The sequence below is a fragment of the Etheostoma cragini genome, chromosome 8 (assembly GCF_013103735.1).
Source record: "Etheostoma cragini isolate CJK2018 chromosome 8, CSU_Ecrag_1.0, whole genome shotgun sequence".
Taxonomy (NCBI): Eukaryota; Metazoa; Chordata; class Actinopteri; order Perciformes; family Percidae; genus Etheostoma; species Etheostoma cragini.
In genome coordinates this window covers 28,922,882-28,950,813 of record NC_048414.1, presented here as the reverse complement: position 1 = coordinate 28,950,813, position 27,932 = coordinate 28,922,882, and the positions used below count along the sequence as shown (strand labels likewise).

General features: G+C 43.2%; 1 protein-coding gene and 1 long non-coding RNA gene across 2 annotated transcripts; one reads left to right on the top strand and one right to left on the bottom strand.

The window, feature by feature from the left end:
- Positions 1-182: 182 nt before the first annotated feature.
- On the bottom strand, positions 183-27,932 carry smpd3 (sphingomyelin phosphodiesterase 3). Its single transcript, XM_034878578.1, has 9 exons — positions 26,977-27,932; positions 24,609-24,860; positions 23,536-24,490; positions 11,614-11,689; positions 8,991-9,152; positions 7,638-7,727; positions 4,820-4,883; positions 3,432-3,600; positions 183-1,095 (listed from the first exon to the last, which is right to left on the bottom strand). The coding sequence occupies exons 1-9, from the start codon at positions 27,276-27,278 to the stop codon at positions 994-996; spliced, it is 2,172 nt and encodes a 723-aa protein (XP_034734469.1). The 5' UTR covers positions 27,279-27,932; the 3' UTR covers positions 183-993.
- On the top strand, positions 20,642-25,099 carry LOC117948793. Its single transcript, XR_004657561.1, has 3 exons — positions 20,642-20,688; positions 23,525-23,526; positions 25,069-25,099. It is a non-coding gene; the product is annotated as an uncharacterized LOC117948793 (long non-coding RNA).

The following is a 27,932-nucleotide window of genomic DNA, read 5'->3' as shown; positions in this document are numbered from 1 at the left end:
TTCATGTTGTAAACTGACACCGTTTCCCATCATGCATCCGCAAAGCCTCAGTTCCCATGATTACACCAAAAATGTCCGGTCTAATTTTCAACCAGTCATGGTGGAAAAACATGCTATAAGCATTTCAATGCATTTAACAAAACACTTTCTCCAACTCCAAGTCGCTTTATACAATACCTCTTTTTTTCTTCTTCTTTTTTTTTTTAGAAACATACCATATAGTAATAAACAAGCATTTAAACTCCCTATAAAAAATCTTCTTTTAGAAAGACTAGTTTTGTGTTTTGTGTTTTTTTTTTAGAAAAAAAGACACTTGTTGAGGTTCCTGGGACTGACGTGGGAGTAGTAAGGTGAACGACCAGTAGCCATTCAGGACGGAGCACGACACAAGGACACAGGTCAGTGTAAAGGCCAGTCAGTAGCTGTACGCTAAAGACGATCCGACTGTCCCTGAAGGTAGAATCATTAAAAAACGCATACTTACTCTACGGCTAGAAAGATCCAATGAAAGAAGTGTGTGTAAATTGGCTACATGAACACAATTCACTGAAAAAATAAAAACCTTCAGTTCAACGAAGAAGAGATATCCAACAGTCAAAATGTCAATCAGTGGTGTTTGTGTTTAAGGTGGTGTATTTAGTGTGTGTGTGTGTGTGTGTGTGTGTGTGTGTGTGGGAGGTTTACCCAGGAAGATGAATATCTTTCTGGCTTTCTAAACTGAACTGCCCGGCTTATCTGTCCCCTCCAGAGTCTTTCTCTTTCATATCACTCCTCTGCTGTGCTCTCCTCCACCTTCTTTAAATCCATTCATCCCCTGAGTGCTCCTCCAAGTGATTCATCTGTCGATTTCATTCTCCCTTCAATGCATTTATAGTCTTTCTCAAGCCGATCGGTCACTGCAAACTCTTTATCTCCTCTTCTCTTCCTGGTCATCTGTCACTCCTTCCATGGCAGTATTTGAAAATTAATTAATAATAAGCTCAGGTGGTCAATCTAAGTCTCCTCTTCTCCGGTGGAAACAGCCAATCGCATGGCCACAGACAGGTGGTCGGTGAGGCCGGCCAGCTGGGTGACGAAGCTGAACTCCTCGATATCCTGCGGGGGGAGGAGAACTGTCATCAAGTCTTCAATAACTCATCTATTGTGTAGAAGTTGTCCTTCATTTTAAAAGCACACAAAAACAGTAAATCACTTAAATAACTCAGATGTCACAGAGTACATTTACAAGCCCGCTAATATTCCACTGTAATTCTGTACATGGCAATATTCCAAATTTGATACGGGTCATGTAAACAGCATATTCTGTTTTGATATTCCAAATAAGGCCTTTTTCCAAATTTAGAATTTTCTGATTAAGACATGTGTGATATGACTTTATTATTCAGGTTTAGAGGAAGTCTTTGGACAGCGCATTCAGAATACGTATCTCAATCAAGGTTTTTTTGCAACAGCAATCCTCCACAGTGCTGCAGAGCAGGGAACTTATACCTGAGAGGGATGACCTAAACTGTATCGTGTTCATTGTTTAAAACAATACTGTATAAAAAAAGAAATAAAAAAAGGAAATGGGTGATGAAATTGGGTTTGTGGTTTGTTTATGAGGAAGCAAAACAAGAACATATTTGTTCGACTGGTGTTGAGTGGAAGGAAGTCCCAGTGACCACGTTCTGGCACCAGGTGGCGGCAGGCGGCTGTGGACGGAGAGGCCGAGGGGGGGGGGGGGGGGGGGGGGGGGGGGGGGGGGGGGGGGGGGGGGGGCGGAGACAGAGACGCTCTATGGAAATGATGTGATTTGATTTCCCTATCCTCTCCGATCCCTCACACAGACCGGCAGCCGTGACGGCGTTGCCCTCCCAGCTTTAACATCTTCAACACGCATCACACATATCAAGCTGAGGGTCCTCCCCCAGGACATCTTGAGTGCATTTCTGCATTCTGATGCATTTTTGAACACCAATTTATGTTGGAAAACCCAGAACTCAGGAGGCAGGGGACAATTAAAAATATGGTAAAGTACAATGGACTATAATGCAGTAAGGGGGCTTTTAGATTTGGGACCTGGGCCCGGATCCAACACAATGGACCCCAAAGCCCAGTCCGTTTCATTAGTGTAAACACTGTGTAGGGGAGCCCGGGGAGAGTAGTAACACGCTCCAATCAGGAACAAGTCTGGAATCAGCTGATTCACTGTAATCATGCTCTATTTGGTCCTAATTACACATGTGAAGAAGCAGCAGCCGGTGACAGGGACACTGCACATTTTAGAAAGAAATAAAACCATAAGTAGGAAAGAAAGTTTTCAAATTTTTTTAAACCTCATTTATTTTTGTGATAGTATTGCCGGCTTTGTAGTTCAAGAAACTTAAATCATATTTATTGTGTGTCTTTATGGATTTCTTTCATGCAGGTTGTTAGTGTTGTCAGCTGTAAATGAAGCTAGTTCATGGCAGTCTGGGTTACAAAATGTTACAGCCTACCCTAAGTAACATTTTGGTTATATTTATGTTTTCTTCTTTCAATTTTTGACTTGGAAAAGAAAGACAGATGGAGACTCTTAGCGCAAACACACACACACAAACACACATTTTATGTTAATAAGTAATATAAATGTTAAATGAAAGTTTAAAATCAAGTTTTTGTTATAATCCTAATTTTGTAATGTAACATTTCAGCCCAGGGTATGGTAAAACTAACCCAGACTGCGTGGTAAATTATAACATTTCTCTCCTTGTGTTTGAGAGTAAACCAATCATGTTCTGTTTGGGTTGCAGAGATATCAGCTACACCATTTAACATTCTAACCCAGCGGCAGATATTCCTCTGTGCAGGAGAAACCCTTGGTATGAGAGCTCTCTACTGGCGTCCAGTCTAATTTAACATGTTCTCGGCCTTCCTTCATGACCAATTGTCGGATCCCTGGTCTAATGCTCTTGGCTCGCTGCATACTGTGTGTCTCACAGAGCACAGCCTTGCTTCTTATTCACCGTCTAGTCTCAATGATGAGTTTCTATCATGTTACATTTCTTTTATCCACAAATGAAGCCCTCCAGCACACAGGGTTGACAGCTGGCTGCTGCTGCATGAAGCGCCATGTTGGATTTAAAGAAGTGATTTCAAGATCTACTTTGCTGTCTACATTGTGTAAACTAAACGGAACGAGTACATTGTCTACATGTCTCTGGAAGATTTTGAATTATTAATTGGTGTAGGCGTGCAGACACGTGTGTCATTTATTGTCAGTGGAAATACAGGTTTGTTTCAATACAGCTGCAAAAATATCAAATGGAATTATTATGGGTTATTGGTTTAATATCAGTGGTTCCAATCATCCAATGAGATACATCTGAAAGGTTGTGAGATGATTAACATGAAAACAGCAGAAGCGACAATGTTTTGATGGCATTTTCCTGTTATCCCTGACTAAACCATACCAGTTTCCAGTCCGGCTGCAGGCCCTCGTCGCTGTAGAGCATGTAGTCGATCCGGCGTCCGTTGCCCTTCAGCGGGATCTTCCTCCCTTTCTGACTGCTGGCGGGACACTGGCTCTTACTTGGAGGAAACACCAGGTACTCCTTCCTCCCCTCCTCGTTCTCCATCACTCTAACAGATACACACAGGGATGGGGAAGGACCAGAAGACTCAGGTTTAGACAAAGGATGTGGCCCCGCTGTTGGATTAAAGGGAGCAGCTGCTCACTGATTCGCGCAGAGCGCTGACCTCGTTGCCGCTGACCTTTCTAGGTGCAACCATGGCTGCAATTTGAGCGCAGCTCTCCGCTGCAAGATTGAGCAGTCACCAATGGTAGGGGTGTGCAGTTGGGCAGCACTGCTCCCCCCATAGGAAAACAATGGTACGGCCAGCGCAGAGCAGTTTCACAGTGTGTAGGTGGCTTCAGGCAAGTTTAGAGGACAGTGACTGGTCCATCCTGGTCCTCCACACCGAGGGCGTGGGGGGACACATTGTAAACCGAGGGGTATTGGGGTCCTCCGCCAGTCTCAAACACTTAATTTCCTTCATTCTGGTGAATTTTTCAGCAACAATTTGTGCCTTTTTTGTACAAATCACGTTTATTTTTCATTTTCCACGCCCCTGTTGTGTTCTTTACCGCCCCCATGTAGCACAAACAGACTTTATGTTTCGCAGTTACTGTCAGATCGTTTATAGATCTGGATATTTCCGACCGCACTGGAAGGCAGCTTCTTTTCATAAAGTGAGAGAAAAGAGACGAGTGCTGCAAGGTTAGGATGGTACGACCCACTAAAGTGGTTCTGAAAGTGCTGGGAAACACATCTACAGGTAGGGGGGATAGATCCATGGTCTTAGCCCCCTGCACGGTTACCTCTTTTGGGGAGTGGCTTGTTAAATCTTTTGAGGGGAACAAATCTATCTGTAATTATTTGACCTCTGGCAGGCAATTCAGAATCCCTCACTGTAAACTCAATCATTTTAAAAACTCATTTGTTCCTACGTGGCCCTCAGACGGGCTTATTCCCCCAATGCATACTCCAATTAAAATATAAAGAAACTGAAATACTGATACCAAAAGAAATGAGAAGAAAGAGAAAAAAAAGCCAAAACAAATATGACACACAATATCAAATCAACAGACTAAATATGAAAGGTAAAATAATATTAGGAGTTACATGTGTTGTTTACAAGACATCCCAGATAACCTTGCAACAAACATCTTTTATCATCAGCTTTTTCAAATTGTACAAGTGTTAGCGCTGTAAAATTTAAGAAGTGAAGAAAACAAGTGTGTATGTTAATGTGTGTGTGTGTGTGTGTGTGTGTGTGTGTGTGTGTGTGTGTGACTTACTTTTGTAAACTTTCAGGTGAACTGACCTCGTCGTCGTACAGGCCACTGGGGTCCAGTAAAGTTCCTGTTGAATGACACGTTCAAATGCATCACTGCTCAGCAGACTCACAGGCCTCTCTACCCTTCACTTCTCAATAAATACCCCAATAAAATGATCATTCTTTAATTTGTTTCTTTATTTTTGTGTCCTGCACACAAAGTCCCCACCCCTCATGGGTTTAAAAGACACCAACATGTCAGATGCATTCACGGTACATTTACATAGCCTGTTAGAAGGCAGAAGTTATGCAGAGTTTAAAACATGCACGGCGTCCGGAAATATCCTGTTAGCAAGTCTAAGCATGCTCTCCTTGTGGGTTGTTTGAAACAACAGAGTGTGAAATGTAATTTACCCTTGGGGATTCAAATAAAAAGTATCTTTCTGTCTCTATAGTGACAGCCTCACCGCCGCACAATCCTGCGGAGAACTGCCGGATGTGTTCATGTGGTTGTGCCTTTCTACTTTCCCTCATTTTCCCTCACTCAGTGCCAGTGTACACATATCCCAACAGCGTCTAGTAGGAACTTCTGAGTCCAGTGAAGGACCCCCCCAAAGATAGCAGTACTGTTTTGACAGTGCGATAGTGGTGGGTCTGGTTCGCTAAATTTATGTAACAATCTGAAATCTCTGAAATCTTTAATGCTTTCTACTTCACCCATTTCCAGTTTTCACTGATGAACAACATCACACCTCTGTGTTGTGCTTTCACAGACGTGATGGGATTGAAATCTGGGTCACATTTGGTTTCAAATATTTTGAATTGTAAGCATTTGTGCATTGCATTTAGAGACAATATGGAACTCAAGTAATAAATAACTTCTGACTAATTAGCTGTTAACCTGCCCATCCAGTCCCACTAAACGTTGATCGAGGCACAAAATCAAAGGTTACGGTTTGTTTGAAAATTATTTGAGTTCATCATTCAAGATAACCCTGATCTGTTCTGGATTAATTTGGACGACCACTCCTAAAAAAATATGGGAAGCCACAGTTACTGCACTTGTTGGGTTTTTGGTTTGTGGTTGACATGTTTAATCTGACATCAAACAGGGCCTCAAACGCATCACCATCAGAGCCTTGTCACTACTGAATGGAGTCGATGATCAACAGAGAGATTTCCACTCAAACCTTTCGTTTTTTCAGCTTCAAGCACATGACTTTACTATCACGTCAATGTTCTTTTAACTATTAAGTGGTCCGAGGCTAGCCCTGATGCCCACGTCATTGAATGCAGCATGAGCCCTGCAGGTTGTCTGGCTGGTTGATCAGCGTTTAGATGATTCCTTTAGCTCTCTGTTAGAGCTGTTCCTTGTTTTCTTAGATTCAGTAGTTGAATGTTAACTTATTTCTTTCGTTGTTGTTTAGTTTGAATTACATGGCTGAATAACCTTGATTATGACATCAGTATTAGTCCTCCACAGCTAGTCCACCAGTCCACACAGCACTCCCGGCTCTTGGACAATCTTCAGTTTTGGACTGGACACAATGACGGGGCCTCTGCTAAATAATCTCGGGAACAATAGTTTTGGTGGAACATTTGCACGTTTAAATTTACAATTCAAACACTTTTTTCCCATGTGGCCCTAACCCTCTTCCTTCTTTGCACAGCCCTACCTGGACAATAAAGGATTTATTATGTACCCCCGAGGCCGTTTGATTTAGAGATTTTTGTTTGTTTTGGTTCAGTCCGTGGACGAGCCCATTTCATCAAATCCATCGGCACACCATCAGTAAAGGATGTGACATTCCCCGGCAGCCTGGCTCTCTGCCCGCCTTTTTAAGCCTGGCTGTTGTTTTCATTTAAGTATATTCTTCTTTGGATAAACTATGTGAAACGGGGTCAGCTTTCTCCCATTTTCTTTCATTGATTTATTGATTGATTCATTTTTATTTGCTTGCCTCCTCCTTTACCTCCCGTTATGTCTAATAGCAAAACTCCAGGTGCAGAGCCGACGTCCAGATAAATAAGCCCTTTCTCTAAAATGAGCCCTTTCACTCTGTCCTGCCCACAATGTCCCTGAAATACCACTGGCCTAAATAACGCTTCCCATCCAGACCAATACCCTCCAGTCTTTACGTCACTAATTCCCATGAATCAGCACGCTGTACTGGCTGCATTTTAACACAGTGGTTGCATCCTGATTTAGCCGGACAGAGCCAGCTTAGTGCCAGCTCTGTATGGATCACCAGATTTTTCTGAGCCACTGAGGCTACGGGTCCACAGCATCACCTGCCTTTCAGAATGTAGTGCTTTACTTTTTGAGGGTACGTTTGTGCTGTTGATGCTTCATCTGAGAATTTACCTATTAGGTAGACTAGAAGTACATTATATGCTGGGTATGATGTGTGAAAATGCACAAAAAAAATGCAAGAATTAAATCCCCCTTCCAATTCTATGTAGTGCCACTCGGCCTGTTGCCAAAACACTTGTTCATGAACATCAATATCCAACGGAAAATAATCTCCAAACCAAAAAGCACATTGTGACTAGTAATTTCATGATTGTGTGTTGCTTAACTTATTCAAAAGATGTGTGTGTGTGTGTTTGGGGGGGGGGGGGGGGGGGGGGGGGGGGGGGGGCGCATTTTGTCCCCACAGGATAAAATGCACCCCCCCACTCAAAAGAAATAGCTCAGCAGAAGCAGGGATTTGTAGACCAGAAAGAGGGAAATCCTGCGCATCCCTGCTGCAAATTGCACCCTGACTATATGTGATGTGGCAGGTGTCTGTACTTGTGAGTCTTTGCTTGTGTGTGTGTGTGTGTGTGTGTATTGTTACCCAGAGCCCATGGTTTGTCCTCCCCTGGCCCCAGGCGACACGGGTCCTTGTATTGAGTAAAAAGTGCATGCTGCTGCTCCAGCTTGTCCTCTGAAAAAACCACAAGAGCACACATGAAGAACCATTGTTCACACAGTTTAGTCCGACCATTAGAAAAGACTGACCCATCCCTGATTATATTCCTCAGTAATTACAGGAAGTATTAAGTAAGTAAGTAAGTAGGCGTGAACGATCAGTGAACCGAATAATGTGGATCCTTCTGGTCTCGATAAAATTATGATAAACCTCTGCCCCAATTTGTTTTTTACAAAAGTACAAGTAAGTAAGGCAAATGATGCAAAAAATGCATTTTAAGTTTAGAAACGTTTTGAGTCCCACCCCCCTTTGCCACACATTGGTTTGGTCCACTGCTTGGTTTACTGGGACTCTTGGGAAAGAACAAATTGAGTCAATAATTGCTCTTAAGAAAAACAAATTACGTTTATTGTCCCCCCCATCTGTTAGATGAAATGTCTGCCAGTTATTAACTGACATGGCTATAAATGGCTAACCTGGCTAGCTGAAACCCGGTAAGGGATTCCTGCTTGTTTACTCAGTGTGATGTCATTCCCACTTCGGGCTTCTGAGCCACATGGAACGCAGCATCATGTGACCTCTGCAAGAGCTAAATAAACTATGAAATGTATGATAGATTTATCTGAAGGTGGGATTTTTATGATAGTTTTAGAAATGCGCTATATGACTGTGATATGAATTCATTTAATTGAAACAGAAATCAATTGCACTTATTTATAGGGATCCAGTAATCTTACACCCATCATGTATGTATTCCTTCATTGTTTCACCTTTAAGCTTTTGCCATTAATGGGACATATATTAATGTTTTCTTAGTTTTCCCAGTTTAGAACCTAGTGATCTAGCCCTGAGTATTCTCGCATTGCCAGACCTTCCTCCACAGCGCTGCAGAGGAGGGCTAAGGTTTATACAGGAAGAACCCCAGAAGAGACTGACAGTCTAGCTAGCTGTCTGGATTTACCCTGCAGAGGTCTGAGGACCAGGTAACCATAGTCCTCAGATTGGACAGATAGTCTAGCTAGCTGTCTGGATTTACCCTGCAGAGATCTGAGGACCAGGTAACCATAGTCCTCAGATTGGACAGATAGTCTAGCTAGCTGTCTGGATTTACCCTGCAGAGATCTGAGGACCAGGTAACCATAGTCCTCAGATTGGACAGATAGTCTAGCTAGCTGTCTGGATTTACCCTGCAGAGATCTGAGGACCAGGTAACCATAGTCCTCAGATTGGACAGATAGTCCAGCTAGCTGTCTGGACTTACCCCGGACAAATGCATACCTGAAGAACAGTTATCAAAGTTGAGATCTCCCAGGATGACATCAAAGGCCACCAGGTCTTCCAGCACCTTCTCTCCTTCACATAGTTGGGATGTGGATTGGCGAAACTCAGCCCCCCACTGGAGCAACAGGTCCAGCTGCTCACAGCGTACAGATGCATCACCTGGTGGAAAGCGCAGTGTCAGGGGGAAGTAGAGAGAAGGAGGGAGCAGGGGAAAAGGAGAGGAGAAGCAAATGAATACAAAACGTTTGCCACAAAGTCACCCAAGCCTGTCAGAAGGAAACAGACGTGACCAGGTTCTCAAAAGACAAAAGAGTAGGAGAGGCTGGAGATCAGGTCTGGGTATTACCAGGGGTGTCAGACTGGGGAGGAAAAAAGGGAAGGAGTAATCCGGGCCCTCATCTGAGGAGGGCCCAAAAAGATGCTACAATGAATAGCTGTGGATGCTGGGAGGAGTCCATAGAAAATGCCTTTCTATGGGGACCAACATTTTGAGCTACGCCTCTGGAACACAACAGAGCACAACAATCCAGCTTAGAGGTCCCATCGCCCATCCAACAAATAAATATAAGAGAATGACAATTTCTCCCCCTTACTCGATGAAACTTTTTTGCTAAGCTACCAAGCTTATCTAGTGTGTTACTGATACTCGTAACATCGAGTCAATTGTGGAGCTGTTTGGCTTTGGCAGTGTTTTCTTGTGTCCACCCCTGAGAGAGAAGGGAGGAGTGAACAGAGGGAGGCGGTAGGTGAGAGCGCGCAAGAGAGAAATAACAGCTGAAGAGCGGAGAGTGTGAGAAACAAAGAGGTGTTAAGATGTTGCTGGGTGAGTAGGTGGCTTTGATTACTCTCAGCTCCAGCTCAAGTACATGAAATGGAACGCTTTCCCTTCTTTTTCTGTTACTGGAGCACTAATCACTACAGATAGTGTTTGTGTGTCTGTCCATCTTGTTCTGCTGTCTGTGTGTGAAAACTTGGATGATGTTTATTTAGGGTTGAGTAACAATCATTTTAATATTTGTAACTCAGCAAAAATCGTATTCTAATGGAGTGCCAAAGTAATAAGCCTGATTCCTTTAGTCCAACCTCGACTACATGGGCCATATATGGCGTGATGGTCTTGTTCCAAAGGATCCTCTACATTAGGGCTTGGCAATAATTCCATATGATATTTTATGGTGTTTCAATGGAGTCATATTGTGAAGAAATCATGTATGGAGACATGCATTAGGTTCTAAATACCTTCAGCCACCAAATAAAAGAAAAAAAGCCATTACACACCACTTCACACCGTTCTGAGGAAACGTCCTTCAACACAGAAACCGTTTTTGTCACTTTTTTTAATGCTTTTTTTTAATTATTGGACTAATTTATGAAATTATACCTAATTTTTAAGTTAAAAAAGAAGAAATGCATCATGATTTGAACTAATAGCTGAGATCGGAGGATGTTGACTGGATCACAGACTAGTTTATGTCAGTAGGCTGTTTTGAAACCCTTTAAACATTATTTTTCAAATGCTATAGAATTGAAACCCAAAATTCCAGTAATAAGTGTTCATCATTTTACCTGCGGAGAACGTTGTACCCATACAACGTGCATCCATGTTATTTTTGGGCAATTTGGTTGAACAAAATCCCAAATTTCTGATGTCAAAAGACTTTAACACATTATTTACCAAAGACATATATATAATAATTTATGATTATGGACATGCTCACATCAGAGATAGTGTCAAAATGTCAAAAGTGACTTCTTTTTAATATCAAAATAGGCTGTGTAGTGTAAAAATGGTACAACGAGTCTATTTAATACTAATAAACTAAATACTATAACAGTGTTTTCTGCTCTCCTTTTGGTTTGTAGCTTTTTTAATTGCTTTTGTGTAATTGTTTACACACGTGGAAGAAATGCTTACTACTGAGGATACCAACACCCTTAGTCAAGAAATCTTTCTCACACCCAACATCATGAAAAGAACAGCACGCAGAAATAAGCAGAAACACCTGACACGCTGCACTTTCAAGTCAAAATAAGGGTTTGCTGCTAGCAGTAAGTGTAGTATTGAAGCTGCTGTACTACACTCAAAAAAGAATCAGGTCTCTGCTTTCCTCCCTCATTTTCTCCCCCCCCCCTCGCGCTCATCCCACTCCCCTCCACCAAAGGCTTTATGTGTGATGTATCTTTAGAAACAGCCCTGGCACTGCTATTTTTAGACCTGAGAGAAGCGTAGGAAGAGCCCAGAATAGCAGGCGAAAGGGTAGGGGGGGGGGGGGGGGGGGGGGGGGGGTGACTGGGGATGGAGGACGGGGGACGTGTCTTTGGTAAAAAATGAGGGAGGCATCAACCGGAGGCTTTAAATAGGGCCGTGACGCCGTAAACAGCTTGAGCCGGTCGCTATGGGAACAGCAGCAAGAGGAGGCACGCTAGGGTTTTGATGCGCCCATTTATCTACTCACACACACACACACACACACACACACACACACACACACACACACACACACACAGCTAAGATGTTCTTCATTCATAGTGCTAAACAGCCTTAAAAAGTGTGTCATGGAAATCCTGCATTCATGTGAGAGAGAGAGTGTGTGAACAGCTGCAGAACATGGAACTGTACCTTCGATGGCGTGGAGGTGCGTACACGTGAGATATCCCACAACCCTTTGGTCCTGATGGGAGGTGCCCACGTGAACCTGCAAGAGACAAACATGACCTTGTGTTACTCCACCATGTTCGAACCAGCAACATGAACTGGAGCCCCCTGAACAAGAACGTAACAGCACCAGCGCCCATTAGATCACACAAGGCAAGGTGAAACTTTAGGATTCCTTTGGGGAAACTCATTACAGCTGTAACCTCTTATTTTATTATATTAGCAGTTGTGGGGTGCTGCATAACAGCAGTAGGGCGAGAGGAAAATGTATGATGTTGCGTCAAGTTCGAAAATTCCATCCATTCAGTTGAATGGAAAGTTTTTCTGCTGAAACTATCAAATACTTAATCATGAAAGTTAGGGACATTTTTAAAAGAAGCAGCAATGTCCTAAGCTTGTTGAATGTTTTGATGATTGACTAAAGTTTGTATGTGGAAAATAATTAAAGAATGTGCAAAAAACGGGTACGGAAAAATAATGATAAAAAAGGAAACCCCTTGCATTAACCAAATATGTATACATACATATATGCTGTCAAAAAAGAAGCAGTAATTTCATCATGTCATGATTATGTGATAAAAATCTTGCCAGTATACGCAATCCATACAACATAATTACATTCCTCTTCAAGTCATAATAACTCCTACTTTAATAATTACTTAATATTTATGGTTTGGTATAATCATGAGGTAAGTCTCATGTAATTATATAATGTCCTTTTATTATCATGCAATAGTTTGTAATTAGGAGATCCATATCTCATACATTTAAGATCATTTTCTTTTTTGTACCTCGTAATTATGACATCTCTGTAAAATGATGAGATATGGATCTTGTAATTATGAGAGCATTATGACATATGGAAGATCTCGCTATTCTGAACTATGCTTTCCCGGATGACGTGTCCTTCAGAAAAACATACACAGCATAATAAATTAAAAAATATGAGGAAATCAAAGCATATAAAAAGTCATTTCAAGTTACACATGTACACAAAAATATTAGATTGCAAATATTGGAATGGAGCCTGTGAAAACCATTAATTTAGCACCCTATACACACAGTATTTAAAATGTAGACGTCATTTTCTTTTCCTCTGCGCTGACTGCAGGCTGCTGCAGCTGCGACATTAGCATGTATTTCCCTGCAGTTGACTGAGTGAGCATAGCTGGAATCCTGCTGTCTACCGTGAGCCCCGTTGTCTCAGCTGATCAGCATCCAACATCCAGATTCGTCTTCATTTGTCTTCAGTTTCACACACATTGTGCATCATCCAGTTTGGTCTTTTTCTTTGGCGTTCCTGTTAATTAACTCACAGCTGGCCAATAAAGAACCATATTTTAAATGGTTGGAAATGGGAGCGACCCCACATGTAACCACATGTAAAGATATTTATTTTAGCTCCATTTCCTAACAACCAGAGTTTCGACCACAGATGTATGGTCCCGGCCCCGTGGTCCTGACTCTCAAACCCAGAAGTCTCAAAATTGACTTTAGAGTATACAAACATGGCGGAGGACTGGTAGGAAGATCCGCGCTGCCCTGGCTGGGCCGGGCCAGGCCACGCTGGGCCAGCTGGGCTTCTGCCAGAGATTGGTGCTCATACAGGCCCATCATGCCGGTCGGGACCGTTAACGTTGAGCATTGTTCTCCTGCCAGGTCGCCCTGGTGAGTGTGAGCTAACCATGGAGCTAACTAGTGCTCCGTTTACACACTTACATCCCCATCCCCTACACCCTCTCTCCCTTTGGGAAAAATCATACACAGCTAAAAACGTGCATGGTGTTTACAACATAAAAAAATGGTGATTAATATTTGACAGGAAATAAATCTTTGATTTCTACCCTGCCATTCACAGTGTTGACACGTTATGAACGGTCTGCCATTCCCAGGGGCATGGAACATTTTCTATCAGCAGGGAAATGATGTGAGAAAATAATCAGTGTAAACAAAAAGTACAACTCTTCAACACCAAAACCATCTGACACAACTTCTGCAATTTTTCTTTCAATGCCAGTTTCTATATAAAAAAATTGCCATTTGTTCAGAGGGTCCATTCTCGTGAAATGTCCAATTACATAATTAAAATGAGCGAGCGATGCTCTGTAAGTCCTAGAGGTAGAGTAATCTGAATCAATCAGCGTCAGCTAAACTCAGAGCTGAAGATGTTATTGCACATGTCCACGTACACTTGACACGTACTTCTTCACAACCTCAATTTCTCCATTCCCCGAGCAGCAGAGTGTGAGCAAAGCTGCAATAAATTGAACATCACTCCAGATTTAATCAGACACCTTTAGCATTGGTGTTGAGAAGTCCTTAAGCATCACAGAAACAAGGTAGAGAGGACGGGGGAGGCTGGCAGCGCTGAAGAGCCTGTGGGTGGATGCAGACTGAGGCGGGGGAGGAGGAGGAATAAAGGGTTGCAAAGAAAGGGCGATGGTGATTGTGGGGTGGTTAGTTTGAAGTGGAAAGGCGTCTGGGTGAAGCACATCTATTACAAGACAGAATACATCCTGTCAGAGACAGCCTTGGACGAGGTAAACTGCTCTAAATTTAGCTTTCTAGCTTCAAAATCAAAGAGGGATATTTGTAAAGCCCAATAACAACAGTAACAACCCACATACATGTTACATACATACTGTATAAAATGAGACTATTGTCAGGAAGAACATTCAAGCCATCCAGTGTTGTGTTGTGTCAGCCTTTCACCACACAACGTTCACCATGTTGTTTATCCAGTTAATGAAAGCTTTTACATCTGCTGTGCTAAAAGCTTGGGGTCTGCCGAGGTTTTTACCAGGAATAATCCCGGCAAACTTTGTTTTGTTTAATTTTGGGGTTTTTAACCAGGAGGACAGCTGGCCTTTCTGTGAGGATTTTGCATGCCCTCCCTGAGCCGGCATGGGTGTTCCAGAGTCCAAAGCCATCCAGGGTAGCTGAACTGGTGACTCACATTGGTGTTGATGTGTGAGTGGTTGTCAGTATGTGTTAGCTTTGGGATAGAGAGTTGAAACTGTCCAATCATTCATGAGTACTTTCTTAAGGTAGAGTTCATTTATCTAACCATTAGGATTTATGGCTGCTAACTAGTCTTTAACTTCCCTGCTACCTTCACTGACTTCTTTCACACTGACTACAATACATATGTTGCATGATGCTCTCATACAACAATTAATGCCTACTGCAACAAAAAAAGAAGTCAGCATGTATCTTTCTGGTGAATGAGCCCTGGTGTGAAAGCATCCCACTAAGGACAGGACGTCCATGTAGACAAATGGAGACTGATTGCCGATAATGGGATGGCTGTTTTGGCTTTGTTTCTGCGTGGACCTCCTAATGAAAAATCTTAAAGGCACAATAAAGCATTAGGCTGATTAACTCGACTCTGATACCAAACACAAGGCTCCCGTTGGAGACTGAAGTACAGTTATTACACCTCACAGCAAAAGCCACACATTTCCCTCAGAAGAATTGGGCACTAATTTAATTTCTTTTAATGGAATGAGTGTTTTGTGAGAATGGGTGGGGAAGAGGAGCAAAAAAGGTCCGATGGCACATTAACTTTGCTAATAATGTTGCATAAGACGTGACTCAATGAAATGGAGGTGGGACTGTGTTGGTTTGCTGACAACAGCTGACCCAGGCAGACACCCAAAACCATTAGTGTACGCTATATTTTTCATGTTTCCAGTCATAATACATATTCCAGCTTTAGTAATCCATATTTAAAGGAATGGTTTGACATTTAAAAAAATCAATATTCCCATCTAACTCTGTTAGATTGATACCACTGTCCTGTCTGTCTGTTAGTGTGCAGCTAAGGCCAGGAGACCGCTAACGTAGCATTGCATAAAGATATAAGTCCAAAATGTCCAATCCATAAATGTTGGCAGGAGTCTTCCCACTCATCTGCGTTTAAACTGTAAAAGTAATACTAACCCATATTTGTCTTCACCACATAATTACCTTAAATGATTTTATTTTTCACTTTAATCATCTCTCATAGGGGTGATTAAAGTTTCATGTAATCATCTTATCTCTCCAACCCTGTCCTCATTCTTTCCATTTCTGTTGCTCCTACCCTGCCTTCTCCTTTCCATCTGCTCTCCCCCTATCTTCATGCAGGGCTCTGTATTAATATTTCAGGGGCTTATGCATGCTTCAATAGGTGTGTGTGCACCCTGAAACTGACAAGAGGCCTGAGGGGATTCTATATGTGTGTGTATCTCTGTGCACACACACTCATGCATACAAGAACGAGTGACTTTCAATGTGTTTATGTTGTCTGTGTTCTAGAAGATGAAGTATAGATGACGCCAACGGTATCTGGAGTTCTGCACAGTGACGGAGGAGAGCTTGACTAGAAGTACTTTATGCTGAAATGACTTAACGGTGTTTGTTTTTTTAACCAATCAGCCAAATTGTTTCAGTCTTTTTCATCATTACAGTATGGTCTTACCCAGTTAAGCGAATAACCAGGTTAGGCCAGTTCTCCCGGTTTACATGAGTACCTCTAGTACCTCTACCTCCGGCCCAGTAGGTGGTGCTCGGCCATTGGTTGACCTACGTCAACATTACACAGACCGATCAAACACAGTAGCATAATGACGGTCCCTGCATATAAACCAAGCATTGAGAACTTTGTAAGTGTACAGACAGTTTATTAAAAAGTTAGATTACAAAGACAGTAGCGTTCATGTTGACCTGCGGGCGCCATCTTGGAAAACATGCATGACTAGTCGAACGCAGAACACCGTGCCACCAGTAACCAGTAACATGGCTCAAATGTGCATAGTGTTCTAAGCTTTGAAGGAGCAAGTCTAAGACAATTCATTGTTGTCTGGGCTTCCAAATGTCAGTGAAAGACATAAAAGGTCTGCGCCTTTCAGATCTCTAAATGACGAACAAGAAAATGACATGGCATTCAATCGTTTCCCTTTCAATTGTCTGTTACCAATAACTTTGAAAGTTGGTTGTTAGTTAATAGCAATGCCGACAATTCTGGTGACTGTTCAAGTCCAATTCAGTTCCTCATTTTTGTTACATAAGTCAGACTTAAGATGAGTCTTAAGCCTATAACTGTGCATTATTAGAGAGTTGAGCAGGAACTCGACCCTTCAGCTTGGTAACCAGACAAACTGTATGAGGACAACGAATTATGAGCCCAGGTTTCAAAGGCTCCATTATCAAAATGACACAAGCATTTTGAGTTAATAAGTAAGCAGAATTGATGTTCCAGCAGAGATGAGTCACGCTGCTGAAAGGAAAAGGATCCTGTATTTTAGAGTTGGTAGTTACCTTGGCTAAAGTTTGATAAAGTTTAGCATTGGGAGTCAAGCTGAATGCCCTTTTGGTTATGATATATGATAATATGGATATGATATATTGATATATGCAATTTCTGTCAATAAATTGAGTTGACCTTGATGGTTGCCAGAGGTCTTTTTTGGTCATTTAAGCCCGGGGGTGGGGGGGGGCAAGGGGAAATCTCCCACTGATTTCCATTTTATTAAATCTAGTGTGTCCCTGTTTAAAAACATAATCCGTAGAAATGCATTCAAACTGTGTATTTACACACACACACACACACACACACACACACTTCAACCATGCACTTAGTAGTTTGAAATAATAAGAGGGAATAAATGTTGAGACTGAAAAGCTTTAATTACAGAGCCGGCACTGGCTCTCTCTTTAGGGACATTTTTTTTAATTAATGTGCTATCTCTGCCTCTCTCACTCTCTTTCTAGTGCGTCACAAGAGACAATTCAGATTTATGTCGCTGACCTGCTGCTGCTCTCCAGGTAAATAGATCCATTGGGAATTAATGAGCATGTGTGCCCTGAGTTACATTTGCTAGAGATTGAATTTACATTCATGTAATAGCAGAGGACGGCTGAAGGCGACATCATGGGTTTATTTGTTATCAAATTAATTGTAATAAATAACATAAACCATGTTCTAGGTTCTTTAACCCAAAGTAACCCAAACTGAAATGAAGCAATAAGGCAAATATAAAGGCCCTTGGTTACCTGTGCAAAACTCTAACTACAGTCTGTATTTCCCACAGTCCCCTGAACTCAACAGTTCCCATCACCTGCAGAACTCATTCCAACTCTTCACATGTCACAAAATTAATAAACACACGTTGGATGGAAACTGTGTGCGTTGTTGAAATGTTGAGCAAATAATGGATGGTATAGAACAACACAATATAGCAAAACTATATTGTGTTGTTCTATCCAATATTTCCAAGCTTATTTTCTATTCTGTTTTCTGATAAAATCCCCTACATACATGTATTTATACAGTAAATGCTTCTAAATCTTAGCTTTTATGAAATTGTGCTGATGTGCATTAGCTTAGATGGAGACACAAACCTTAACCATGTGTTTGCATGCCCTCTGCCTCCTGATGTCTACTAGCTCCTAGCGGTGGCACAGGCACTTTATGATCAGAGTGTGTTTGAACTAAACAGAAGAACTGAGTAGTTAGCATCAACATGGATAGCTATGGTTGCTTAAAGGATATTAAAAAAAGAGAAGCCTACAGCAAACCAACACAAAACCATGGAAGACGATTAGAGTAGAATCCACAATGTTCAAAGTGACAGGTTATGTCTGGGGAAAGTGCAACCGCACCGTCGTAATGAGTCTACACAACACAAAGCGGAAAGATCATCGCTTTAAAAAAATGGCGTCTCACTGAGCTTCCTTGTTTGTGTTTGATATGAAAGAACAAACAGTATCTGGTAGCTGTGAAGCCAAACGCAGCGTGAACATCAGGTACATCAAATGAACTGCATCTAATGAGATGCATCCCAGCTGGCAGCCAAGTGAGCCGGAGTGCCGAGTAGTAATGAGCGAGAATGACCAAAGGTTGATGGAGAGGAAGCAAGGGTTCACTAAAAAGATGCTGCCTTTAGAAGGCTGCCAAGGTGTCTAGAGAATGGAGAAGGGGACTCGAACAGCCGGCACATGAAAGCCTGCAGCTGGCTGCAAGGAGTAAGGAAGGGCTAGCAAAAGCCAATGAACAATGTTTTATTGATGAGATTAACAACATGTAGTCAGAACACAATGAACAGCAGTGATTCATGAACACACGTCTGACTCATGCCCGATCAAACCCGGCCACTTGCAAGTTTTGCACATCAATTTGAGTTTGTAAAAAATTTTTGCGAGCCCAGATGAGCACCAAACCTAAAAGACAGGAAACTGTTTTTCAAAACAGCAATTATTCCACCCTCAAAGCAAAATTGGCCAGATTTGCCAACTTTGAGACTCTTTAAATCGCACACAACTGGTCAGTTTGCAAATTCCGAACAGGTTGTTGTGCGTCAGCTTTGTGCAAAACAAGGATTCGACCAGAATCTCCAAATGAACTACTTCCTGTCCCTGTTGTGCAAGTGGCCCCGGTCTAGAAGAAGTCTCCCAGCTAATCCTGCCTTGGACTGACCAAAGCTGGAGAAGGAGTTATCTAGCTGATGGACCTTACCGAGCTACTGAGCATGTGCAGCTCCCAACAAAGATAGTTGAAATGAGATGTCTCACTCTGGAGCTCAGCACTTCTGGCCAGTCACCCTGATTGGTTGACGACCCATTTAGGACATTAATACTGCATTACCGAGCCATGTCTGCAAAAACTGACCAATCTTAATCTGCAAATGAAGACCATGCAATCTGGAAAAAACCTATTAATTCTAGTTTTATTAAAGATAACGGGCACTGGCCACTCTTGGCGCCCCCCTAGAACTGCCACTGCAGAGTGTGGCAAATCTTAATCTTGACTAGTAGGTAAAAAGATGGGAGGAAAATTTTATTATGTCAATCATGCTGGATTGCGAGACAAGCGGGTCTAAATCAGAATTTCCTGGATTTAAGGAGAATCATTCTGTTTTCACACTGTTCGCTTTCCTTCTCTGTCACCTGTCAGTAAAAGCAGCTTGCATTACCTGCCTGACTCCTGCCCCATCTGAGCTTTCATTTGCTCAAAGGCAGAGCAGGATACCCAGGGCTCGGTTTACACCTATCTCCATTTCTATCCCCTGGGGGGGCATAGGCAGGCTGGGGGAACTCATACTAATGTTAAAAAACCTCATAAAGGCACATGACCTGGAACGACCTCTGATACAAGAAGGTGGTTAACAGGGGTGTGAGGCCAGCTTGTTAACTTCAGTCACAGGCAGAAGGGGGACTGTCAATCAGCATACAAGCTGTGATTCAGTGTGTCTTCATTAGATCAGGTACTGTATAAATAAGGGCATGTATGGACACAAACATTTTGCACACACATACGGCCACCCGTCATCGGCATCAAGTCACATCAAACCAGCGGGAACTGGATGTGATCCAGACGCACATCCCGACAGCCATAGTACGTGGCTGATTAATGAACTGACAGACTGTCAACACTCTCATCATGAGGCGGGCGGACACGCACGAACGCACGCACGCACGCACGCACGCACAAAACCCCAGCTCACTTCATCACTGATTCACTGCACATTGTGTTCATAAGCTCTACACAGTGCACTACGGCCTTTTCTCTCTAAGGGTCTTCAATGTTTTTAGAGACGGAGCAGGGAAGCCCTACTACATATTGTAAAATGTTGTTGCATATTAAACAGGGCCAGATGGATGGAAATGGATGTATAGATATTCATGTGTTGTTTATGCATCATACATGCAGTGACTCTGAGGACCCCCTGTTGAAGATCTCTGGTTGTAGGAGAACGCTGTGAGCTGACTTATGCATTTGAAAAAAGAAGACTGGTAGACATCCCATTATTCTGCATGAAGCCCACATTAGGGCATGGAGCCATCCTGCTCCTTAGGCTTGTAACTAGGGTAGAAATCCCCCCACGATGCATTTCATTGAGATCACATCACGTCTTGTCATATCTACAGTACATGGGATTTGTCGTCCTTCTGAAAGGGCCTAATAGACTCCATAGTTTACAAGTTTTACAGTAGTAAGTCTTGCTTTGAAAGACCTTCTTTCACAGCTCTGCCGAGGAAGGTCTGTCTAGTGCACACGTCATTCTGGGATGGCAACATGCACAGATTTATTGGCATTTCTTTAAACCAATCCCAACCGTCTTGGGCGGTGCTTTGCGCTGTGCAGACCAACAGTGCCTCTGTAAAAAAAGTTGTCTTTGTCGTTGTCCCTATGTTAAATGTGTTTTAGTGTGTGTCTATGCCCTTCTACCTGTGTCTATGTGCTGTTTGTGTTTTTTCTCATGCCAATAATCTGCCAGCTCTCATAATCTGGAATGATGGTTGTGCCATTTTACTTAAACTCCTCTATTCTCTGAGCATAAAGTCATCAATTTTGAATTGGAATGTATTACTTGTCTGAAATTTTCACACTTTGCAAAGTCATCCCGGGGTCCTGATTGGATCCATTGGCAGGCCGGTCCTGGTCCACGGGCCGTACGTTTAACACCCCTGTTTTAATCCATCAACCTGCTAGAGACTGCTGATAGTAGCCCGCAAGACAAACCTAAATCTGGTACATTTACATGATGGAGTGTGTACTAGTGTTGATTAATGTTCTTTGTCGCATTTAAATAAAGAAATCTAAATCTATCTTCAGTCTGTGGAGTCTCCATCTCTGCGGTGTTGAAGAGGAAATGCATCAAACATTATTTACTAGGCCTGTAGCACTCATTACATAATTGTCTAATTGTCGATTGTTTTTACATAATGGCTGTTTCTTTGATTAACCACAATTAATTGCTAACATTAGACACAGTCTTAAGGGCTTATGGAGCAGGGGGGCATTGGGGCATTGGGGGGGCATTAGGGGGCTCTTTCAGCAGGAAGAAAATGTTTGCAATACTACAGCACAGAGAATTAATCTGTTGGAACTTGTTAATTAATCTGTCTCTAATTAATGCAGATAGCTGGCAGGTCATTTTAACTTGGACTCTCTATCCGTCTTTCACGCTCTCTTCCATGCATGCACGTGCTTTTTGTCACACACACACACACACACACGCACAAATTTATAATAAGTAAATTGAGTATAAATAGACTTAATGGGCTGATTCAATTAGCGCCTTGCCAAAGTTCCCGATAGCGGCGTCAGAGATGACAAGATGAGCTTTTGGCTGAAAAGGCCCCGAGTAGCGATCAAAGCTTAGACACATCTCTGCTGCAGGGAGGGCATTAAACAAGGTCCACAGCGACATTTAGCTCTAATTCAGCTCAGTTGGAAATGAAATGAGATGGGGAAAAAAGGATAGTTTCCGTTGTTAGATCTACAATCTCATTTAAAAGACAGACATTCTGACGTCAAAATCAATTCCAGGAAAACGTTGAGGAGAGAATTAAATTGTCTTAATTCTTTTGAGTCATAATCATTTTTCTGCAGTCTTGTCAAAGCTGACACAAAGTAACACTGTCTGTATTAATCCTGACATTTCTTAAACTGGTTTTTCAGCAAGAATGATGTTGAAACTACAATGTGAAACCATGACAAAATGACAAAACATACAGTCCGTCTTAAAGTATCTGGAGTGGTTATGTTTTTGCATGTGTGTAGAAAGTGATCGAAAGTATTACAGTGCTTTAGGGCCCCTGTGTGTACTTTTTGGGAAAATACTTCTTGGTCATTCTTTAAAGGTCCCATGACAGACTCTAGTGGTCCCCTAATACTGTATCTAAAGTCTCTTTTATATAGACCTTAGTGGTCCCTAATACTGTATCTGAAGTCTCTTTTACATAGACCTCAGTGGTGGCCGATCTGGACTTGCCCCCTATGGGGCAAGAGTCCAGATCGGCCCATCTGACCTTTCATTTGCTCAAAGGCAGAGCAGGATACCCAGGGCTCGGTTTACACCTATCTCCATTTCTATCCCCTGGGGGGCCATAGGCAGGCTGGGGGGACTCATATTAATGTTAAAAACCTCATAAAGTGACATTTACATGCCATGGGACCTGTAAGACTAAGGGTGATGTCACACATCTTCTTACAGTTACATTATTAAGTTATTTGTATGAAACCTTGTCTGATCCTCATGTGTTTCAAATCAAAATGTGTGTGCTGTGTGAGTTGTGTTTGTGCTTGAAATAAGTTTACTAAAGTCTAAGGTTCAGTACTGTAATATATGGTTAAAACAGTAAAAAAAAAATGTCTGAAATAAAATTTTGTAACATTGCTTTTTGAATAGGGATTTTGTCAAACATGGTTTTGGACGCGCCAGCGTGTCTTTTGTCCTCAGAGGGTTAAAGCAATGGTTTGGCATTGTGGCAAATACACTAATTTGCTTTATTGCCAAGAGTAACATGAGAAGACTGACTCAAAATGTGGGCCTAATTTCACTATAGGAGGTTTATTGACCATGACTTCCAAAAATAAGTGTAAAACTACTCGCAACAAGTTGGTGTTAGTGGTGTATAAAATAGTGTTAGTTTAAAGAAAAAGTTCCACAAGCCACAAACCTTGAAAAAAGGACAAAAGACTGTGGACTCTGAGGACAAAAGACCCACTACTCTAAAAGCAATATTACAACATTTTTCATACATTTACTATTTCTCATTTTAAGCACCAAAAAATTTGAGTGAAGGCATGTTCATTCATCAGAACTGTGAGAAAATATTTCTGCTTAAGGGCCAAATTATCTCTTTAGACACTGCTTTGAAACACAATTTGGACAACACTATACAGAAAGCTGAGTTTGTGATATGAAATACATGGGGATAAGGTTATATACAAATACCCTCAAAAGGAAAGTTTAAGAAGAAATCTAAAAATGGTCTCAGACCTCAGAAGGTTGAAAACGTCAAAAAAGTGCATTGACCCAGTACGACAACAAGTTGCAACATGAATGGATTTGCACTGTGCAAAAACAAGAAGAAGAGAAGATAGAAGTTTCTGACCTTGGCGAACAGCGCCCCCTTGGCCGCCAGAGCGTCCTCCCCCCTCCCGTTGGGGTAGCACTCAAACCGGGCGTCCAGGATTGGGTAGCGACTGGCCAGCATCAGGCCACTGTTCAGGAACTTGAATCTGGAGCAGCAGCCTTTCCAGCCGTACCTGCCGACATCGCTCAGCACGTAGGGGAAGTAGCGATGCAACTGGCGCCGCAGTCTAGTCGTCGACCCGTGGTCAAACACTTCCTGCAGAGCCAGGAAATCGAGGTTGGCGGGGAAAAAGGCAGAGATCTCGTGGTCAAATGTCTCGTCTCCGTGGCGGCGTTTTCGCCCAGGGCGTTTGAAGATGGACGTACGCGGGACGTGTGAGAGAGTGTTATTGGAGGATATCCCCATGCCAGTGTCACCGCCATGGTAACGGGCAAGTGACTCCCTGGAGGCGGTCATGCTGCCTGTGTCTCCCCCTCCCTCCCCAGGCCTATGGTTCCCTGTTCTGGCCTCCTCTTCCTGTGGGTCTGGTTCCGGGGCGCTGATGCTTATTTGAACCCCTGAGGTGTACAGTGGGCAGACTGACGATGGTTTTGTCTGGTTCCCGTCCCCATGCATGGGGCAGTCTTGATGGCCCTGGCCACTCTGAGCCCCTGTGGAGTGCATGGGGCAGTTTGGAGCCTCGCCTGAGGTGTGAACGGGACAGTCTGAGCTGCTGGTAGTCCCTGCAGGGTGGAGGGGGCAGTCTGCTGCTGTGTCTCCTCCGTTGAGGTGCAGAGGGCATTCAGAGGAGCCCTGGTCTCCTGCAGGCGGGTGAACGGGGCAGTCGGTGGCAACTGAGGGGTGAATTGGGCACTCGGTGAGGGGTTCGGCCTCAGGGTCGGCTGGGCCGTTGGTGGTGTGTGTTTGGTCTGGTCGCTGGTCCAGAGAGGAGGTACGGCGGAAACCTGTAGGAAGGCTGCTGAAGGATGCCGCACTAATGTCCACAATAAAAAGAAAGACAGACAGACAGACAGACAGACAGAAAGAATAATTTTTTGTTGGAAATACATTAGTTAGATTGGTATTCATGAGCCGAGTGATGTGCTGCTCACCTGATGGAAGTGTTAGTGGGGGAGTCGATGTAGATTTTAATCTGAGGCCGGCTGGCCCCGTTGCGGATCCTCTTCCCCACCTCACGGGCTCTCCGGTGGGTGTCTGACAGGTTGTTGAACCTGGCCAGGGAGTCAGGCAGCAGGCATACGTTGGCACTGCAGAAACAGAAGCTCCTGCCCTGCGCCCTCCACTCCCCGATGCCAACAACCCCCGGGCCAGCCTGGCCCTGCTCGGCCTGCACTTTGTCTGGTCTGCACAAGGTAAGCAACAAAATACTCTCATCAAGTCAGACAGATGCTATGTTTCCACCCATCCTTTTAATACAAAATTATAGTAGCACAGTAGCCCTGTGCACTCCACTTTTTGAACAACTCTGGTTCTGGAAGTGGTTTTCCCCATTAAATTGGTTCAAGGACCTTCATCCACAGTGCTGCATGAGGGTCTGTCTAGTCCACGCAGCATTCTGGGATGGGAGAGAAATGTGCACTGGCTTATTGGCATTTCTTTGAACCAATCACAACCACTGTAACCACGGTGCCTCTGCTAAATAGTCTCAGGAAGGAAGTTCAGAAGTAGTTTTAGTCGTCAACAAAAAACTCAGATTGGACAGATAGTCTAGCTAGCTGTCTGGATTTACCCTGCAGAGATCTGAGGACCAGGTAACCATAGTCCTCAGAAGTCAGGCGCAGGTTAGAGCGCCAACACAGAGACAGAGGAAGGGGACGGACATCAGGCCAAGAAAAAAAAAGACACCCAGTAGAATGTCGTGGATGTAGACTCTGTGATGTCAGACAACTCCTACTTTATGAAGTTGGGGTAGATGGAAGTTTACAAGGAAGAGGGCCCACACACTGTATTGGTATATTCTGGTTGTGTTGTAGGGAATAACTTTCCAGTTATTTTGAGAAGCTTTATGGATTACTTATCTAGACAATAAGGTTGGATATTGTCTGCACTAACTTACAATAATAGTGACTTTTCAAACTGGTTACTTTCTTATCTTCATATCTTTTTCTGTTGTCCATATAACCAAAATGTTGTTTTCATTTCTTGTTTTTCTACTCAAATCTGATACTTATCCTCTCTACTGAGCAGGATCACTGGCTTGTGATGTTAAGTTATGAAAAGATTTGGTACTCATAGCATTCAATACACCATTACCACATTAATGTTGGTCTAGTATAGTTACTGGAAACAAACAGATCAATTATGGGAACGCCTGTCACATTTATGTGTGCCACGAGGATGTTCCAGGGAGAGAGGGTTGCTGCTTCCCCGTACACAGAGATAAATCCAGTACTTCCAAGTTGTGGTTATGGTGGGTAGCCACTCGGGTGTGTGTTAGGATAACAAGTCACCCGCTGGGACCTAATTTAGCCTGACAGCAGCTGGAGGCTCAACCAATGAACAAACTCTTTACAGTAGATAATGACTCCATTTTCTGCCTCTCAAAATCTCCAAACCTTGGGAACAATTGGCACTGTAGATTTAAAGTGAAGCATGACTCTGCATCTCAATGGTGGATTGCTCAGCTCAAATATATGTAGAAACCCATTTTGATGCATAGTTTAGGAGAAACAATGATGAAACGAGGCTGTTTCCAGAACAGCAATGATGGCTATGTAAATGGTGTGTTTATCCCAACGCATTTCCATGAACCGATTCCTATGATATCTAAGAAAAGTTATGCACACTAAAACGTGTAATATCATACATAAACTAGGAGACCACCAGCTGGTCACGTGACATCTGCTACAGAGCACCGTTCTACAGAGAGCAGGTTGCTAGCTGTTTAAGTTACTAGAGAACAGTTTTCATCTCTTATTTATCGTTAAAGGGGAACTATGCAGTTTGTTTTGGCTTAATTTACCTTAACTGAACAGTGTCGGAGGCATTGGAATGCTTGTAGGACTTTGTGGGGTTTTTCTCGCGCCCCCTAGCACCTGTGAGCGGAAAAACAGCCTTGCTTTTGGCCTTAGGAAGTATTGCGGGATTGGGTCTTGCAACGTAACGAGTTGTACACATACACAAGAATGACCAAGGGAGGGGTCAGACACAAATAAAGATAGGAGTGTAGGGGGGCAGGCTCTATAGAGAAACCTGTAGGGGGGGCTCTATAGAGAAATCTGTAGGGGGGCCTCTCTATAGTACCCTGTAGGGGGGGGGCTCTATAGAGAAACCTGTAGGGTGGGGCTCTACAGAGAAACCTGAAGGGGGGGCTCTACAGAGAAACTTGTTGAGGGGGCTCTATAGGCAAACCTGTGACTAAATAGTGAAATAAAACTCCAAAACGCCCCTTTAAGCAGAGACGGAGTCGATACAGTGGCAGAACAAAAGTAGTGTCCCTTCACCAAGGTCCAGACTAACCTCCGGTAGGTGAACAGGTATGGCTGGCGGACGGCCTGCAGGGGGGCCCAGATGACGAAGCCCAGCAGGGCGAAGGGCAGCGAGGCGAGGAGGAGGAGCAGGTAAAGGGGCGCTGAGATCACCACACACAGGGTGAGGAAGGAGCAGGGGTCCTGGGAGCGCTGGCGCTTCTCCAGCGAGGTGGCCACGCAGGAGCCCAGGAGCCGGTCCAGGAGCCAGTAGCAGGGGAACACCAGGCTCCATGACAAGCCGTCCAGGAAGTGCAGGCAGGCACTGGAGTAAGGGGAGGTGTGGAGGACCATCTCTACCCTCTTTGCTCTCTCTTTCGTCTTTCTCTCTGTCACGCTCACCTCGCCTTGCAAGCTAGCCTACGCTGTTAGAAAGTCCTTAGAAATACGGGCTAAAATACCGTGTTAATATGGAGGATTTTTTTACAGGTTAGTCCGTATTTAGATATCTGTTACATTAACAGTAATGTCTATTAAAATGTACTGAGGATATACTGTAGAGCTATAGATTTTTGTGAACTTTTGAAAAAGTTACCGGTAACTTTCTGCCAGGACATTAATCATATTTTTCTTCTTACAGTGCATGTACACAAGCACATATGCCACACAGATCTGTTCCAGAGATCACATCCACAAAAATAAATAAAAATTATAAATCAGACTTAACGGAGACCCTCGCCCATCCTTGAGTACACTACATGGTTTGTGTGTTTCTTTGTGTGTGTTTTTTATCTTCACAGTCAAGCTTGTCTTAGTATAGCTTTCCTTCCTTCAGTAATTGGACCCTCTACAGGGGGGGTCTAGGAGCAAAGTCTGGAGGTAGGGGGTTTCCATGGTGAGAGCTTTTCTGTCGATGATTGATCTACGATTGCGAGGACTCCAACAACCTCGGGAGCGGGCGGCCATCAAACATCACCGTTTCCTCTGGACCTGGAGAAAGGGAGCTGA